General features: G+C 38.6%; 1 protein-coding gene across 1 annotated transcript; it reads left to right on the top strand.

Annotated features, from left to right (window-relative positions):
- The first annotated feature begins 1,562 nt into the window (after positions 1–1,562).
- On the top strand, positions 1,563–15,602 carry si:ch73-181d5.4 (death-inducer obliterator 1). Its single transcript, XM_042751329.1, has 13 exons — positions 1,563–1,607; positions 2,867–3,085; positions 4,302–4,476; positions 6,899–7,265; positions 7,699–7,858; positions 7,953–8,021; positions 8,116–8,232; positions 8,951–9,089; positions 9,230–9,683; positions 9,798–9,939; positions 10,044–10,133; positions 10,232–10,427; positions 10,515–15,602. The coding sequence occupies exons 1-13, from the start codon at positions 1,563–1,565 to the stop codon at positions 14,348–14,350; spliced, it is 6,009 nt and encodes a 2,002-aa protein (XP_042607263.1). The 3' UTR covers positions 14,351–15,602.
- Positions 15,603–16,483: the final 881 nt, after the last annotated feature.

The raw sequence follows: 16,483 nt of genomic DNA, 5'->3' as shown, positions 1-16,483 counted from the left end.
TAATTAGAATATCATCAAAAAGTTGATTTATTTCACGAATTCCATTCAAAAAGTGAAACTTGTATATTATGTTCATTCATTACACACAGACTGATATATTTCACGTTTATTTCTTTTAATTTTGATGATTATAACTGACAACTAAGGAAAATCCCAAATTCAGTATCTCAGAAAATTAGAATATTACTTGAGACCAATACAAAGAAAGGATTTTTAGAAATCTTGGCCAACTGAAAAGTATGAACATGAAAAGTATGAACATGTACAGCACTCAATACTTAGTGATGTGGAAACCTGGAAAAACATTGTTCAATAATCACAAATCTCCACCACCGTTCACCATGGATTTAACAGTAAAACTACAGGAACAACTTGTGGCAGAAATGGTCTAATGTTTTCGAGTAATTTTAAATGCTTCACATAACTTTTCCCAGCACTTCAAAGCTTTAAGAATTACAGAATTTGAAAGTTATTTTTGCGTAATATATGTTTATTCTTCATAGGTTTCCCGCATGTATAAAACTAAAAGTTTCATAATGTAGGAAAGCAAAGAATTATTTAAAAATAAAAAAAGATAATAAATTACCACTAGTAGATGGCTGCAGAGAAGTACTTCTAGGCCATTTCCACTTCCTAATAATATTTTTGTATTCATTAAATTATATTTAGACATTATGAATGACAGTAATAAAAGTACATTTTTATCAGATGTAATATATTTATTACATCTGTAAGACTTCTGCTAAAGATCTGGGAAACATCTGCTGTTTACTCTGATAAACGTCTCAGAAGCAGTTTACATGCATTCTAATAAATGTCTATTTGACATCTGACAGAAAACATCTTAGAGACGTATTGCAGAGGAGTAAGCACTCCTCTTAAAAATACATCTTGCATATGTAAATGCAAAAATTAAATAAGCTGTCAGGTGCTGGTGCCATCTTCTGTAGAACTTAATGGCACTGGTGCTGGTGTCGTCAAACATTAGTCTGGAGACCTACAGTGGTTCTCGAAGTCAGAAAAGTCATAACAGTGTTAGAAGAATGTTGTCTGTGGTATATTTTCACTGCAAAACAATAAGAAATGCCTCAAATATCACTGCAAATTTTGAGAAAAGCCGCAGCAAAATCAGTCATTTTAGGCTGCAAAAATCAGAAAAGGGTTCCGCGAAATCCTGGAGAGACTGTGTAATAAATTAAACCTCGCCTCTGTGCCATTCATTAACCGAGACACACAGAACATTTAGGATTCATATTTAAATCAACTTTTCGGGCTTAATATTTACAGATATTAGTCCATAATGTGATTTGATTTAAGTGTAATGACCTTCTTTTGATTAATTCATTCAAAATTTTACACATTCCATGACATACCGCATTAAACTGTAAATTCCGTATTTATGACTGGATTCCGCGATTCCATCCGCGTTTTTCACATTGCAGAAATCATAGGGCCCTACTTATGCTGGAGTTGGTTCACTTTCCAGCAATGAAACAAATTAAATGATTAAATTAGCACGATGATATTGTGTATCAGCAATCTCACAGGCTGACGACAGGACGATGACAGTTGAGCCCAACACTATTATCAAGCAGGCTTTGTGTTTGGCAAGATTTAAAGGAATAGTTCACACAAAAATGAAAATGTACACACCCTCGTGTGATTTTAAATCTGTATAACTTTTGTGTTTAGTTGAAAACAAAAAACATGTTTTAAAGTTTTTCATTGTGTGGACGAATACAATGATTATCTTTTGTGTCCCACAGATGAAAGCAAGCATACAGGCATGATACAATACCACTCTGTACAGTCCAGTGGAGTGAAAACTATAGACGTAATCTAGACTGTATCTTTCTTTTTTTTTTTTTTTTTTTTCTTTTTTTTTGAGCAATTCAAGGGTTATGGGTGTTTTTTTTTTTTCTTTTGTGGCTTTTTGATTTTTATTAACTCCTTTTAATATCAAGCACATCCACTCTTTACTGTCTGATTCATCCATGTCTCTTCAACGCTCCCAGTTGTTAATAACTTTAAAAAATCCTGGCAACTGAAAGCTGTGTGGATTTATTTATATATGAACAAAATAGGACCATAAGAAAACAATCTGTATGATTCATATAAAAAACTGCATTGTGGACATCTACAAGATTGATCATGATATAAAATCCCCAGATTGCCCGCCCCTACTCCTCCTATTGTTTTTATGCAATTGTCACCAAATTTGGTCAACACTAGGGGTGGGTGCTATTGATTAATCAGAGTTATATTGAGTTAATAAATTGATTTGATTTATGAATTAGTGTTATACTGTGTTAAATTAGTATGATTTAATATGTTCATTTGAGAATCGTAAAAAAAAAGTTTGATCAAAAATATGAAGCAGCACAACTGTTTACAACATTGATATTTTTCAGAAATTATTAGAATGATTTCTGAAGGATCATGTGACACTGAAGACTGGAGTAATGATGCTGAAAATTCAGCTTTTATCACAGGAATACAGTAGCCTATGTGTTGAAACATTCAAATATATAATTTAAATGGACTTTAATGGTTTGTAGCCTTGGTGAGTATATAATCAATAATTCCCTGACAACTGCATAATGGCCAAAAAATAATGGAATAAAAAAAAACCTTTTCAGGTCTATGTTCAATCCCTTACTTTTTCTAGTTATGTAAGTTTAAAATATTTTGCCTGTAATTTTCTTTCTTATATCACAATATAATATCAATATCACCTGGACAGTGTAAAATATTGTGATATGAATTCTAGCTCATGTCGCCCATCTCTAGTCAACACGCATACGATTCTAAGTTGTGCACAAATTTTCTTGCTGTTACTTTATCTAATCTGTGTCTTTTTTTTTAGTTTGTGTTTTGGGTGTCGGTTGAGGATGAGATTAAGACCGAGGAGAAGGCAGCTTTACCTAAATGCATTGGTCCTGGCTGCAGTAATGACTCTTTGCCTGAGTCAGTGTACTGCGGTCATCAGTGTATTGTGCGGCATGCAGCAGCGGCAATGAAGTCTCTCTCTGAACCCAAAATTGAGACAAAGCCTGCTGCCCCACCAGCTGACCCACCTCTCAAGGTAAATATTATTTTAGTCTCTTTCATTGTAGCTCCGATCTGTGGTAGAAATCATAACAACTACAACAGGTGAAGCTGTCAGCTGTGTGGACATGAACAGTATTAACAGTTCTCGTTTATAATCAATGCTAATATGGATTCTTACTATCAAGATCTTTAGTCTATATGCTGTTCTGTTAATGTGTGAACTTCATATTGTTTGTAGTGTACTTACCATCCAGTAATTGCCATAGGCTTTGTGCTCTGTTACCTTTTCATAAATAATCAACTATAAAATTCTGCCGAATTCATAACGAAATTCAAACAATATATACCAGTGTGAGTGATCCCATCAGCGCCTCAGTTCAAGAAGCATGTGAACTCATCAGAGCTTTCTCTTTACTATTATAGTACGAAATAAACATGAATGGACCCCAAAAGATATATTACAAGATACAGTGCAGCTTACTGAAGTGTCTCATGTACTCGCTCATTCAGTGTTTCAAACTGCTGAAAACTGAGGTAAAGCTTGTAAACAATGTTACGCAATAATACATTTACCTCAGAATAGGTATTCGGCATCCGTAAGCTCATCAGTCAGCTAAAAACATAACTATAAAGAGGAGCATTTTGCATAAAATCCAACACCTATATCACTGCATGTTACTAATGAAGAAAAATAGACTGTTTGCATGACATGACAATGTTTATAGGATGCATTGAGGAGGAGCCAAACTACACTGTCGCCAAGTGATGCTGACATACTTATGGTCCATGATATTGGCACAGATTCTGTGTAATAAACAGTTCTTTGTGACTGTATTTTGTGTCTGTTTAGTTATGATTTTTATTTTACATTTTTTTTGAACTTTAGTTGTATGTTTGTTTTTAGGATTTTTATGATATTATGATTTTTTTTTTGTAGGGTTTTAGTGTTAAAAATTACTTTATTTCTGAAATGTTAAAGTGCAAAAAAAAAGAACTGGTTTTATCTGTTATCCAAAACTGTTAGAAGGGTTTTATCTGATACCCAAAATCAATGAACAAAAGTATATTTTATCTGATAACAAGAACTTTATTAAATAAGAGTCTTTTATCAGCCTGAGAGGTTGACAAAGAAGCTGTGAAGTAGCAGGAAATATAAACATGGAAAAAAACTTGTGGAATTGCATTTCAGATCAATTCTGTTTGTTACTGTAGCTGTGTACTCAGTTCACTCTTATGCTTTCACATTTCAGAGTGAGAAACGGTCATTTCTTGCAAAGCTTTTCAAGGTGAAGGTCAGTAAGACGCCGGCACAGGAAGAGCGTGTGAGCAAGCAAGACATGGATGAAGAGTCTCCGTGCTCCGCTGCGGTCGCTGAGCCTGTACAGTCAACCACACCATCCACTCCTGCTCCAGATTACAAACCCAGTATGTATCATATACTCTCCTCACAGACACACGGAGACAGGCGTTTACAATCTTAAACCAAATATGTTAAGCTGACAACACACATGGTAATGTCAACTGTTTCGGTAACTGAGACAATATATTGCACTCTTCGACTCTTTCTTGACCCAAGAGATTATAAATATGTGTTATCTTGTGCAGCCGAAGGAGATTCAATCTGCAAACATAACGAGTCTGCTTGTTTCCTTCTGACGTTTGGAATAATATGTATGTGGGTTTTAAGTAAGGATGCCACCTAATAGTTGGTGAGAAGAGGCTTGGTCGACCAGAATTTTAGTAGTTGCTTAGTCACAGAAAAAAACAACAGATCCAGAGGAAGTGGTGAAGTCACGCAGTCTGTGATGGACAGATCATTAACAGCTGGTCTGTATGGTAATACAGTACATCCAAACGCTTGCCTATCATTCATCGACTTCAAATATGTAGAGTCAGTAGCTCACTGCAGCACAGGTGAAGGTGCTGGTTTGCTCACTTACTCTTAAAATACTCCCTCATTTTTGGTCTGTAAAGATTCTACATTTATTTGTGTGCAGTCACAATAACAACAAAACATTGCACTTTTGTAAAATAAAGCAAACTGGATGCGCGCTCCGTGTATACTTGCCTTACAGACATGAAAACATATCTATAGAGAGTGAAATGTCTACTTTCAAATGAACCAATTTAAATGTAAAACAAATATTTTCAGATTACGTAATCAGTATGAAACATGCATACAGGTGCATCCACTACTGATGACGAGTCAGTGTCACCAACTTCATCTCTTGAGCCGAAAACAAAGCATTAGTTTATCAATATGGCAATGGCAGTTTTATTTATGTAGCACTATTTACTACAGCCAGAGCTGACCAATGTGCTTTACAATAGAATAACTAAAGAGAGAATAACACAATGAAAAATAAAAACAGTAAAACCAAGAGGAAGGAGAAAAAAAGCTGGGTTGTTAACTTGCATATGAATCTGTTTACAGTTATTTATTTATAGTTATCAGCATGGTGTTGTGCAGGTAAATGTGCGCTCTGTCTCTCTATTGCACACACACACACTCTCTCAAACCTCCGCTCAGCCTGTTTTCTCAGTGTAGTATCAAACATTGGATGATCATATTTCAAGGTCAGTATTTACACAGACATTTCAAATTTTCCAAGTAAAAAACTGTTTATTGAACTGTAATCTGGAAGGCTGTTGTGTTTTTTTAAGATGATGTTGGCGTTAACTGGCAATTGACGCTGGAGTCAAACTGATATATTAAGTGAGATGGGCCCAGTGTTCAAAATAGTCCAGGACAAAAACATACATTTGGTTCAATGAAATGATGTATTAGGTGCATTTACACAGGCCGTTAAATCAGGCACAGAGTCAGCATCAAGTGTTTTTGCCCATCTATCATGATTCTGAACAGGCAAAAACAGCAAAAACTGAAAATGATATGATTTATACAGAAGCATGAATGAAGTTAGTCCTCAAAAAGCGAAAATCCAAGCAACATGACAGATACTTCCACCTCCTTTTCACCATTTTGAAAACACATTGTGCAAGCTTTGGATAAATCATTGGCTGGTGTGGATGCAAATATAGTTATTATAGTCATTAGTTGTCCTTTATCGTTCTTGGTCCTTGCACTTTCACAATTAGCATAATCCCACCCATGAAACATCTCATGTGATCAGGAATGACTGTTATGTTGAATAAAGGTTATTCAATGGTGTAACACCCACAGGTTTCAGAGTCATTTTCACAGTCCGTAGTAAACCAGTTTGGTTCATTTACTGTGAATCGAGCTGTTCTGAGACACTGATATCATGATCTGCATAACGTTAAATTAAGACACATACTGTACTGTAATTTTGCGGTGAAAAAAAAAAATATATTTTCTTTTTTTACACTATTTTACAGTATTAGACTGTTTCTTTTTTTAATGTTTTATTTCACAATAATCTGAATCTCAATATTGTAATCAGTGATCACAAAATCATGACAATTATGAACACCCAAAATGTTCAAGTTTTTTTTCCCAAATCTTAAAGACCTGAAAGGATTTCACACGTGCACACACAAAAAAACTTCAGTGAAAACATACATTTTTCCGTTGTTTTTTTTTTTATATATATATTTTCTGCATAGTTCCACTCCCCAACAAAATCACCCTATTCAGTCTAGAAGGATTCATTCTTAATAAATCGAGCTGTTCATAAAGTCATCTGGTGAATTTTTTCAGAGAAACGAAGTGTCATTGTTAGTTTTCTTCGGTGTTGTTAAGCCCCAGTGCTTTCACATAAGCACTTTTGGGTTTGTTTGGATGATGTGAGCGCTGCATGTGAGTTCCTGATTTTTCTATATTCTTCTGGTGTTTTATATCTTTATATCCTTCTGTTTCTTTCAGCCGTTAAAGAGAAAGATAAAGTCGAGTGCAGTACCAGCACACCACAGAGCCAACCTTCAGATCCAGACATGTCCTCTTCTGAAAAAGTCCCCGCAGCTCCACTCATTAAGAAGTCCACTCCAGGAAGAGCAAAGAAAACCATGCCAGGCTCTCCACGCCTGGAGCTTCTGAAAGGGGCTCTCGGTAAAAGCCCTTTATCTATCCCTAAAAAGCTCTGTGAATCCAAGGCACCCATTGAGTCCAGTAAAGCCGCAGAAGTGGTTACCTGTGGCCCCTGGGAGGAAGAGCCCACTGCGGCCCCTCGCGCCAGTCCTCTGCTGATGAGACAAAGCATTCGCCGCTCGCTGAGTACAGTTCTCTGCAGAAGGTCAGAGAAAGCTACCTCGTCTCTAGTCATGTCTTCATTTACACACAAATCCTGTTAGAAATGTTCATTAGTGATCAAGCACCAACAGTGCGAAGGCAACATACATAGAGTAGTTATAAACATCTTGAACAAAGAGAAAATTATGAGGAAAAAAAAATGAGAAAATGATGTACGTATTTCTTGATTTATTAGAAATAACACCATCTCTGGAATGCTTTGGCATAACTTAGTGTGTCATGGTATGACAATATTATAATATCAAAATGGTGGCCGTGTCACATATCGGTCAAGTTAAAATCAGTTTTATTGCATTATGATTAATTATGCTAATGGTTTTATAGACCACTTTGCCTAAAATCATTTTATATTCAGTCCATATTTTACCATTTGTGGTTTACAGCTATATTTGTAATCCTGTCATTTTCTTCATCAGGTTCAGTCAGAGTGATGATTTGAAGATTTCTGAGAGTGAAACTGAAAAGATGGCTGTGGACATGGAGAAAGAGATGTTCAATATGTGTTACACAACAGATGAGGAGTATAAGAATAAATACCAGTATCTTGTCCTCACCTTGAAAGATCCCCAAAACAAGGTTATTTTTTTTGTCAATTTACGGTGTACACAGTTATTCTATTGAAATGTGTGGAGTCAAGAATGAATTTATTCTGATGGTTTATTGTTCTCAGGAACTGTGTCATCAGGTTTTGAAAGGAAACATACCTTCAGTGAAGCTCATTCAGTTGAGTCAGCAGGAGGTAAAGTACTGTGATGTCACAAACAAACTCATGTTAAGCCAGTGTATAGCATTTCAGTTCTTGACAGGAATCCGCTGCTGATCCACTGTTTCAGATCTCTATGGAGAAGGAATCATCCCTTTTTTCTGAGGATGTGGAAGAACCAGCTACTCCTCCTGAGAAAGTGCTGAGTGTGGACACCACGCCGTCACCGAGCGCAACCACTCCTTCAGTGAGCTGATGCTTAGTTTCTTACTTGTTTAAAGGCATCATAACCTTTATCCTTCATCTGCTGCTCTCTAGCTGGGTTTTAGACAGCGTTAACAAGGACATTGCAGATCATCCACCACAGCAATCTTAGGGCGTGTTCACACTGGCAGGATAGAGTTGATTTGAATAAGTGTGAATGCTGCCATCCAAACCTTCTACGCACCAAACAAGTGGGTGGAGACCCCTTGAAAAGCTGGGTCTGTCTACTTCCAGACAGATTCTGATGCAGTTCGATTGAAATATGAATGCAGCTTGGACCAAAAACTTAAAAACTTGCTCAAACAATATTGAATGAATGATCAAACAGAATTGCTGATGCAGCTAAATTTTTAATTTTTAATTTGATTTTTTTGTAACACCATCATATGCACATACAACAAGCACATTTAGCCCAGCACACAGCGTTGCTTTATTTATGTTCAGTCACAAAATATAAAAGCAGTCCTGTCAGGTTGTGACTTCATCCTTTTGCTTTTGGTTTGGTATCTTTAGGTTCAATGTTAAAAATGAGATCACAAACCAGGACTAAATGTATCATTTTCTATTTTTGTCAGGACCAAGTGAACCAGAACGCATAGTGAGAACATATTCTTATGTTGGGGCTTTTTACCCTTCACTGGCTAGAGCACAGTGACATTTCTGTTCTTCTCTGAGCGATCAAGCATTTTGTCTCCCCTTAGGAAGAGCAATCATCTCTGAAGCTGCCTCAGGCAAAGGAAAAATGCTTAGGTGCTCCAGATGTGATCAGCTGCATGCTGAAAGACACTACAGCAGAACACAAGCGCCATCTCTTTGATCTTAATTGCAGGATATGTACAGGTATGACCCTCTGAAACAAAATTCACATGCACTGCTTGTTTCCCTGGAAATTTAAGAAATTGTAAAAATCGTTATAAAGTTGTAATAAATTGTTATTTATTTACAGTACAATTTGTTCCAAATGAATTTCTTACCTGCAGGCCAAGTATCCACTGATGATGATCCCGAAACCAAGAAACCCAAGATGACGATGACAAAAGATGAGACAGAAAAGGAGAAATCTTCAGGGGTTGTTCACGTGATCAATGAAGCGTTGGATTCTGATATAATCGAGTCCCCTGCTTCTCCCAGCGGGGAGGACCTAAACTCACAGATACCCTCTGCAGAGTTCTCTCCTGTGTTGATACCTTCAGTTCCCACTGTGCCCATCTCAAGAAGAGACCCCCGTAGAGCACAGTACCGACAAGCTCCGCCATTGTCTGCCGGCCCAGAGTCTGCCTCAATCCCACAGCAGCCTGTGAAGAACGCACCAGAATCTCTGAAAGAGACGCTTCCACCACATGTGTCCGTACCTATTCCTGCTCCTATGCCAAAATCTATCCTCATGAAACCTTCGCCAGCTTCTCTGGACACTTCATATGGCTCAACGACAAGGTGCATGCAGAAAGTGTTTTCTACGTCATTTCAACCATAACTAATACAATTAACTGTTCAAACTTATGTGGCACAAATATTTTATTAATGGTAATGGTGTTTCTGTATCTTTCACCTGGCAGATTGTGATAAAGGAACAAAACAGTTTTTATCCAAACAGAACATTATATGGAAAGGCTTTCTTAACATGCCAACTGTGGCCAAATTTGTCACAAAGGGATACTTGATTTCTGGCTCTCCTGACTTTTTAAAAGAGGTTAGCCTTTTAAGCTCAACTAGTGTTTATTAATTATTTCCTCCAAATATGCTGTATATGAATGTGGCCAGTGGGTGTTAAATATGTGCATTTTCTCTGTTCAGGACTTACCAGACACTATACAAGTTGGAGGAAGGATATTACCTCAAACGGTGTGGGAATATGTTGATTTGATAAAAACATCAGAGGCAAAGGTAAGACTGTGACTTCAAATTTATTAATAATATTAAATGCACATTATTAAGGTAAATGCCCTTAATAAAATCTATTTGCACTATTTCTTTGAATGCAGGAGCTGTCATTAATCCGGTTCCATCCATCTTCTGAAGAGGAAGAGGTTGCATATGTCTCTCTGTTTTCATATTTCAACAGTCGTAGGAGATTTGGGGTTGTTTCTAATATTTGTAAACACATCAAAGATCTTTACCTCATTCCTTTGAGTACAAAACAGTCCATCCCTGCGGTGCTTCTTCCTATTGATGGACCAGGTATATCACACACAGATTACATACTGATCGTTTTGAGACATCGGACTATTATGATTTTAACCTGTTTTATGTTATGGCTTCTCTTAGGGCTTGAACAGAATCACCCTAATCTCCTAATAGGGTTAGCAGTCTGTCAAAAGCCGAAGCGTCCCGAGGGATTGCCACAAGATGTTGGCGAAAAGAATTCTAGGTCCTCGATGTGTTTGGATGGGAAGGGAACCAGCAATCCTACCTCACTAAATGATCCTGGACAACATAGCATAAAGACTTGTGATGCTGACATCTTCCTCAACTCAAATTCGGCTGGATCTTTACCTTCAGTTGGGTTACCAGATCCATCATGCTCTGCCAGCGCTCTATGTGTCCCATCTTCTCTCCCTAGTGTGTCAAATCCCACCCCATCTGTCAGTCTGGGCCCATTCAAAGACTCCACCAGTAACACCCCACTTCAGACCATCCTTAACACATTATTTGGACAAAAGAAACAGCCCTCAGATGTCACAGAGTGTAAGATTAGCTCATCAGCAGATACGGTTCAGATTTGTCAACAGACTTGCAAAGATGATGATGCAATGATATTAGGTGATGACAGGCCTTACGATCCTGAGGAGTACGATCCGGCATGTTCTAATGGGGCCATGGGTTCTCTCAGTCCAGCTGAAGTTTTGGAACCTAAAGGTCCATCTGCAGTGGCTGATGATGATGATGATAGACCTTATGACCCCGAGGAAGAGTACAGTGCAGTTGGTAATGGTGTTACTGTCAGAAATAATGCACCGAAAGCATCAGAGGCTAAACACACAGAAGAGTCCTCTACAGTTACCAGTGATGTAGCTTATGATCCAGAGGATGAGACAATGTTTGAGGAGATGCAAAATTACCTCACAAGTAATGCTATACCTCACAAATCCACCTCCTGTGAACATAACATGCCACATTACAATGATAACACCTCAGTTACAACATTCTCTGAGCAGCAAAAAATTCTAGAAGAGTTGAATAGGCAGATAGAGGAACAGAAAAGACAGTTAGAAGAACAGACAGAAACTCTACGCCTACAGAAGGAAGCAATTGGTGTTTCCATGGCCCATTTCTCTGTTTCTAAAGCTCTGATGTCACCAACACAGTTTGATAAGGATGAAGAAGAAAGCATAGAAAACGTACCGTACTGTCCAGTAATTCATCAGACTAGGGATCCACGGATCTGTCGAAAAACAAGCCAGGATATGCCAGTTGATGATACTGAATGTGAGGCTATAGATAAAGAAAGTGCAGAGACATTATTAAACACAGAGGAAGCCAATAATGAAGTCCTGAACAAATCTTTTACCACAAAGAAAGAGAAATTAGCTTCTGATAAAGCAATGCCCAAAGAAGGATCACCAGACACTAAAAGTGCACAACAAAAGAACACTAAATGCTCACACTCAGAGTACACACACAAAAATCAAGGCAGTAGAAGGTCCACACTGAGCACATACAGGTCATCGAGGAGGAGGTCATGGCACGAACACAGGTCATACAACCAAGACAGGGCATCTTTAAGAGCATCGCGTACAGTTAGATCCTCAAAGGATGACTCAGACAAACACCATAGAAGTAGACACTCTGCAGGGCATATCTCTAGAGGATGTTACAGTGACAAAAAAGGAGTGACAACATCAAGGAAAAGGCATTATCACCATCACAGAGACTCATCTTCACCCCCAAGGTATCGTCGGAGAAGTCATTATTCCCCCGTATCACACTCAAGCCGGAGAGACAAATCTTCACATGACGACAGTGACCAGTCACGCAAGACTGACCTGTCCGAGCATAACACTAAACCTTCACAACATGAATCTGGCCAGGTGCCAGACAGTGATAGCATGCAATCTGTGTACACATCAGGACAGAGTGTTAAAGTGGAGGGGGAGGCTGATAATTGCAAATACAAACATTTGGCTGAAGTTCAGAAAGGTGGTCCTCATAATACAAAACATGAGGCTGATCAAAACAAGGGACTTCAGTCGTTCCAAAACCCTGGGGAGGGTTCTTCACAGCCTCTGTTAAATAAATCAATTGACAAAAATCTGCCACTTTCAGTCCTGTCTGAAATGAAAAGGGAGAATTTGCCCCAGAACCAAACTGACTCTTCTAATCAAGGAGCACTACTGCCTACACCCTGTCTGGCCCATGGTGCTACTGACCTACCTTCACACAGAGTTACACCAGCATCACAGCCATCTGGCATTCAGACAGGCGTTTTTCAACATGATACCCAGCCACCACATAACCAAACAGATAGTTTTTCTGAGACTGGCCAGATTGATCAAAAGAGAAACATGCCATCAATGCAAAGGCCAAATTATTCACATAAGACAGACCAATTACATTCAGGAGATTACCCTCAAAGAGCTTTCCATTCACAATATAGAAATTTATCACAATCTGACCCCGATCAGTTCTTTTCCAGAGAACTGCCTCAAAATAAAAGAGGGAAGTTTATGCATGATGCAGACAACAACAATCAACCTTATGTATCTCACAAACAGGAAGAATTCTCCACAGGCACATTTCACCAAAAACATCCCAACCACAGGCTCAGAAGGTTTCCAGTGGAAGCGACAGATCAGGTTCATCAAAGCCAGCAACCCAGACCTGACCAGTTACATGAATGCAACTTTGAAGAACCTGAAACCACTGGATTATGTCACAAAAAATACACATCTTATAAACAAGGCCAGAATTTTAATGAGGATGAATCTGTCCAGTTTCAGCAAAGAGAGTCACTATTAGGGCCTCCTCCTGTGCACAAAGGCAATTTCAGACCTCTTAATCCTAGAGAGCACTTCCACCCTTCCACCTTTGATAAGTGGAAGCCTTTGAGAGAGCGTCCTTCTGTAATGAAACGGAGAAGTCCTGAATTTGTTCAGCCTAGGGATGGTAATTCTGGTAGTTCTACAAACTTTGGACCTAGGGGCCAATCCTCAGGTTTTGTGAGGTACGAAAGCCCGACTAAAGATCTTCAACCCAGTGGACCATTTGCAGAAGAGATGTTTGAGAGTTCGGGACCTGCTCGACCCATTGGATTAAAGGACCCATCTCAAAGACAACGTTCTTTTAGGTGTGGTAGGGGTAGACACAGGGGTTCACGTCAGGTAATGCATGATAGAACCCATCTAATGAATTCAACTAAACAAATGAGCATTCCTAATGTTGAAGGGCCATCGGAGAGACAGATTGACGCCAGAGGCTCGCACACAACCCCAACCAGTAAATCTCACGTGCCACATCTTGCTAATCCAAGTGGTTATGCACAAGATGAACTACAAAGCCCTGATCACCACCAAACATTTGCAGAGGATGCAGCAGAAGACAGAATGCACACAGGTTTTTCAAGACAGGCTCCATCACACTCTCAGGACCCAGCACATGGGGCCATGCATAGCCGGTTTGAAGAACAGCAGTATACTGAAATCAAGGGTCAACCAAGAGGGCTTCAAAAATTCAGAGGACGAAGAAGAGGCATTGTGGGCCCATTTTATGCCAGGGGTCATAAAAATACAGCAGAAGTAAGGGGACCTTGCTTTGATTCACCACAACAGTTTTTGGGCCAAAGAGGACCATCTCTTGGTTTACATAGACGGAGAAGACCTTCACCTCAAAACTGTGACAGTTTTGATGATCATAATGAAACCCATTCATCTGATTTTCCCGACCATTCCACTACCACCCCCACTCATTTTACAAAACCACAGCATAAGCATTTGGGACAGCCACCTGCAAATTTGGAGGGCTGCCTCAGACAGACTAATGTACGTCCTTTACGACTATCAGGTCCACTACTCCCCACTCCTCCCGGAGGGCCGATTAGGAGGAACCTTTCCCGGGGACGCGGACAAAACTCTCACAATGAATGTAACAGGGACTACTTGACCTAAGACAAGGTCATGTCGCAAAGGATGTTAATGGATGCTGTATTCATGAAGATAAGCCAAGCATTAGTAACTGTTTTAAACTTCTGCAAAGTGGTTTTTCTAAAAGTGTAATTCAGGAGGAACAAAGAGTTGAGTGTGAAAGTGGACCGGAAGAACCGAGTGTTCAGGAGGACGAAATCTGTACAAGTTGGAGGAAAGATATTACCTCAAATCTGATATCTGAAGACAGGCTACACAACACAAGGAAAATATGATGAAGAGGAGACTGAGTTGTTTAAAATGTTTTTTTTTTTTTTTTTTTTTTTTTTTTTATAATATAGAGGAAATGTTAGAGTACATGGCTGCAGACTATATAGAAATGATAGGAGCAGGTCTTGCAGTGTTTGGCTGAGTAGTCAAGATTTAAACTATCGGGTGCTGCAAAATTGTAATATAGATTCAGTTCAGTTTGCAAAATGTTCAGAATTAGAATGGATTGAATAAAGGAGCAAGACAACCCCTCTGAAAGTTTGAATTAATATTTACCAGTTCAAGCATAAATACACCTTGTTATACACCAGTACACTGTGTGTGTGTGTTCATTGTCTGTTCTGGAAAGTGAAGCAGTGAATGTCAGTCAAGCAGTTTTTGATAAATCTGTTAAAATTTTCTTGAAAGGCTGAAGGTTTGTTCATCCTTCCATGCCAACTAAATTACTTCAAGTTGATTACTAAAAAATGTTTTGGTTTGTTTTGTGGAAGCAGGACATGGTCATGTTAACTACTGACAGAAGTTTGTAAAAAAAGATTGTTTTCTCTTGCAATGAAAAAAGTTCTTGGAGCTAAAAATAGCAGTGTACATTTGTGCATAGATTTTTATGTAATTTTCTAAATGTATATTTGTAAGTAATTCAGAGCCTCAAAAGATGGAATCTTTTGGAACATCCACTGATGTCATTTATTAAACAACTGAACCACAAATCCTGACCAGTGCACATGATTGTCTCTAATTGTGTCTCTTCGACCAAAATAAAAATTCTGATTGTTTAATTACCCTTACGTGGTTCCAATACTGTTTTTTCTTCTTCTGTAGAATACAAAATAATATATTTTGTAAAACACTGGGAATCAAGCAACGGGAACCATTGACTTTAATTGAATGCACAAAAAACATGTTTTTCCCCCATGTCCCACAGAAGAAATAACACAACATACACACAAACACATACAGTCATGGAATGACAGTAAATTAATAAATGATGACACAAAAAAAAAAATTGGGGAGGGCGGTAGGATTGGAGTGTCTCTTTAAATATTACTGTAAAAAAAAAAAAAATAGTGAAAGAGACCTGACACAGCCAAATATGGTGAACCATACTCCAAATTCATGCTCTGCATTTAACCCATCCAAAGTGCACACACACACCGTGAACACACACCCGGAGCAGTGGGCAGCCATTTATGCTGTGGTACCCAGGGAGCAGTTGGGGGTTCTTGGTATTGCCGGCCCGAGACTCAAACCCACAACCTTAGGGATAGGAGTCATACTCTCTAACCAGTAGGCCATGACTTCCCCAATGTGTTAAATCATGTGTCTGTGACCCTGGACATGTTTAACAGCAGGTTTCTCAGAGTTTATGTAAATTGACAATAAGTTCTGATGGCAAGCTGACATTAAACAGGGTTTGAAAAGCCATCTCTCTTTTTTAATGCATGAATAGTCTATTAAATAACGTGTTTTTGGTATGCTAGATTTTAGACAGAATCTTGTATTTTTACCATTTTTAACCATGGGCTGCAAATACATGTGCTAGGTCAGTAGTTGGAGTCCCCCAGCACTGCACATTTTGTGTCTCCCTGTATCTGACAGCCACTTCAGGTCTTGTCGTCTCCAGTGATGAGCTGAATCAGGTGTGACTGATGAGGGAGACATGCAAAATGTGCAGGGCAGGGGGTACTCCAGGATAGGTTTGAGAGGTAGTGCAACAGTCGGTTTCCAAAATTAAAAAAAACTCCATTCAGTTTCTTCATAGGGAAATAGATTTTTAGTTAACTTAAAGGTGCAGTATGTGTTAATGGGTACTGCAATCCGAATTAAAAATATTGGAAAAACTTGTTTCTCCCACCCTTTCCTCCATAGACTTAATGCTGATGTGGG

The sequence above is a fragment of the Cyprinus carpio genome, chromosome B23 (assembly GCF_018340385.1).
Source record: "Cyprinus carpio isolate SPL01 chromosome B23, ASM1834038v1, whole genome shotgun sequence".
NCBI lineage: Eukaryota > Metazoa > Chordata > Actinopteri > Cypriniformes > Cyprinidae > Cyprinus > Cyprinus carpio.
This window is presented reverse-complemented; position numbering and strand designations above follow the sequence as displayed.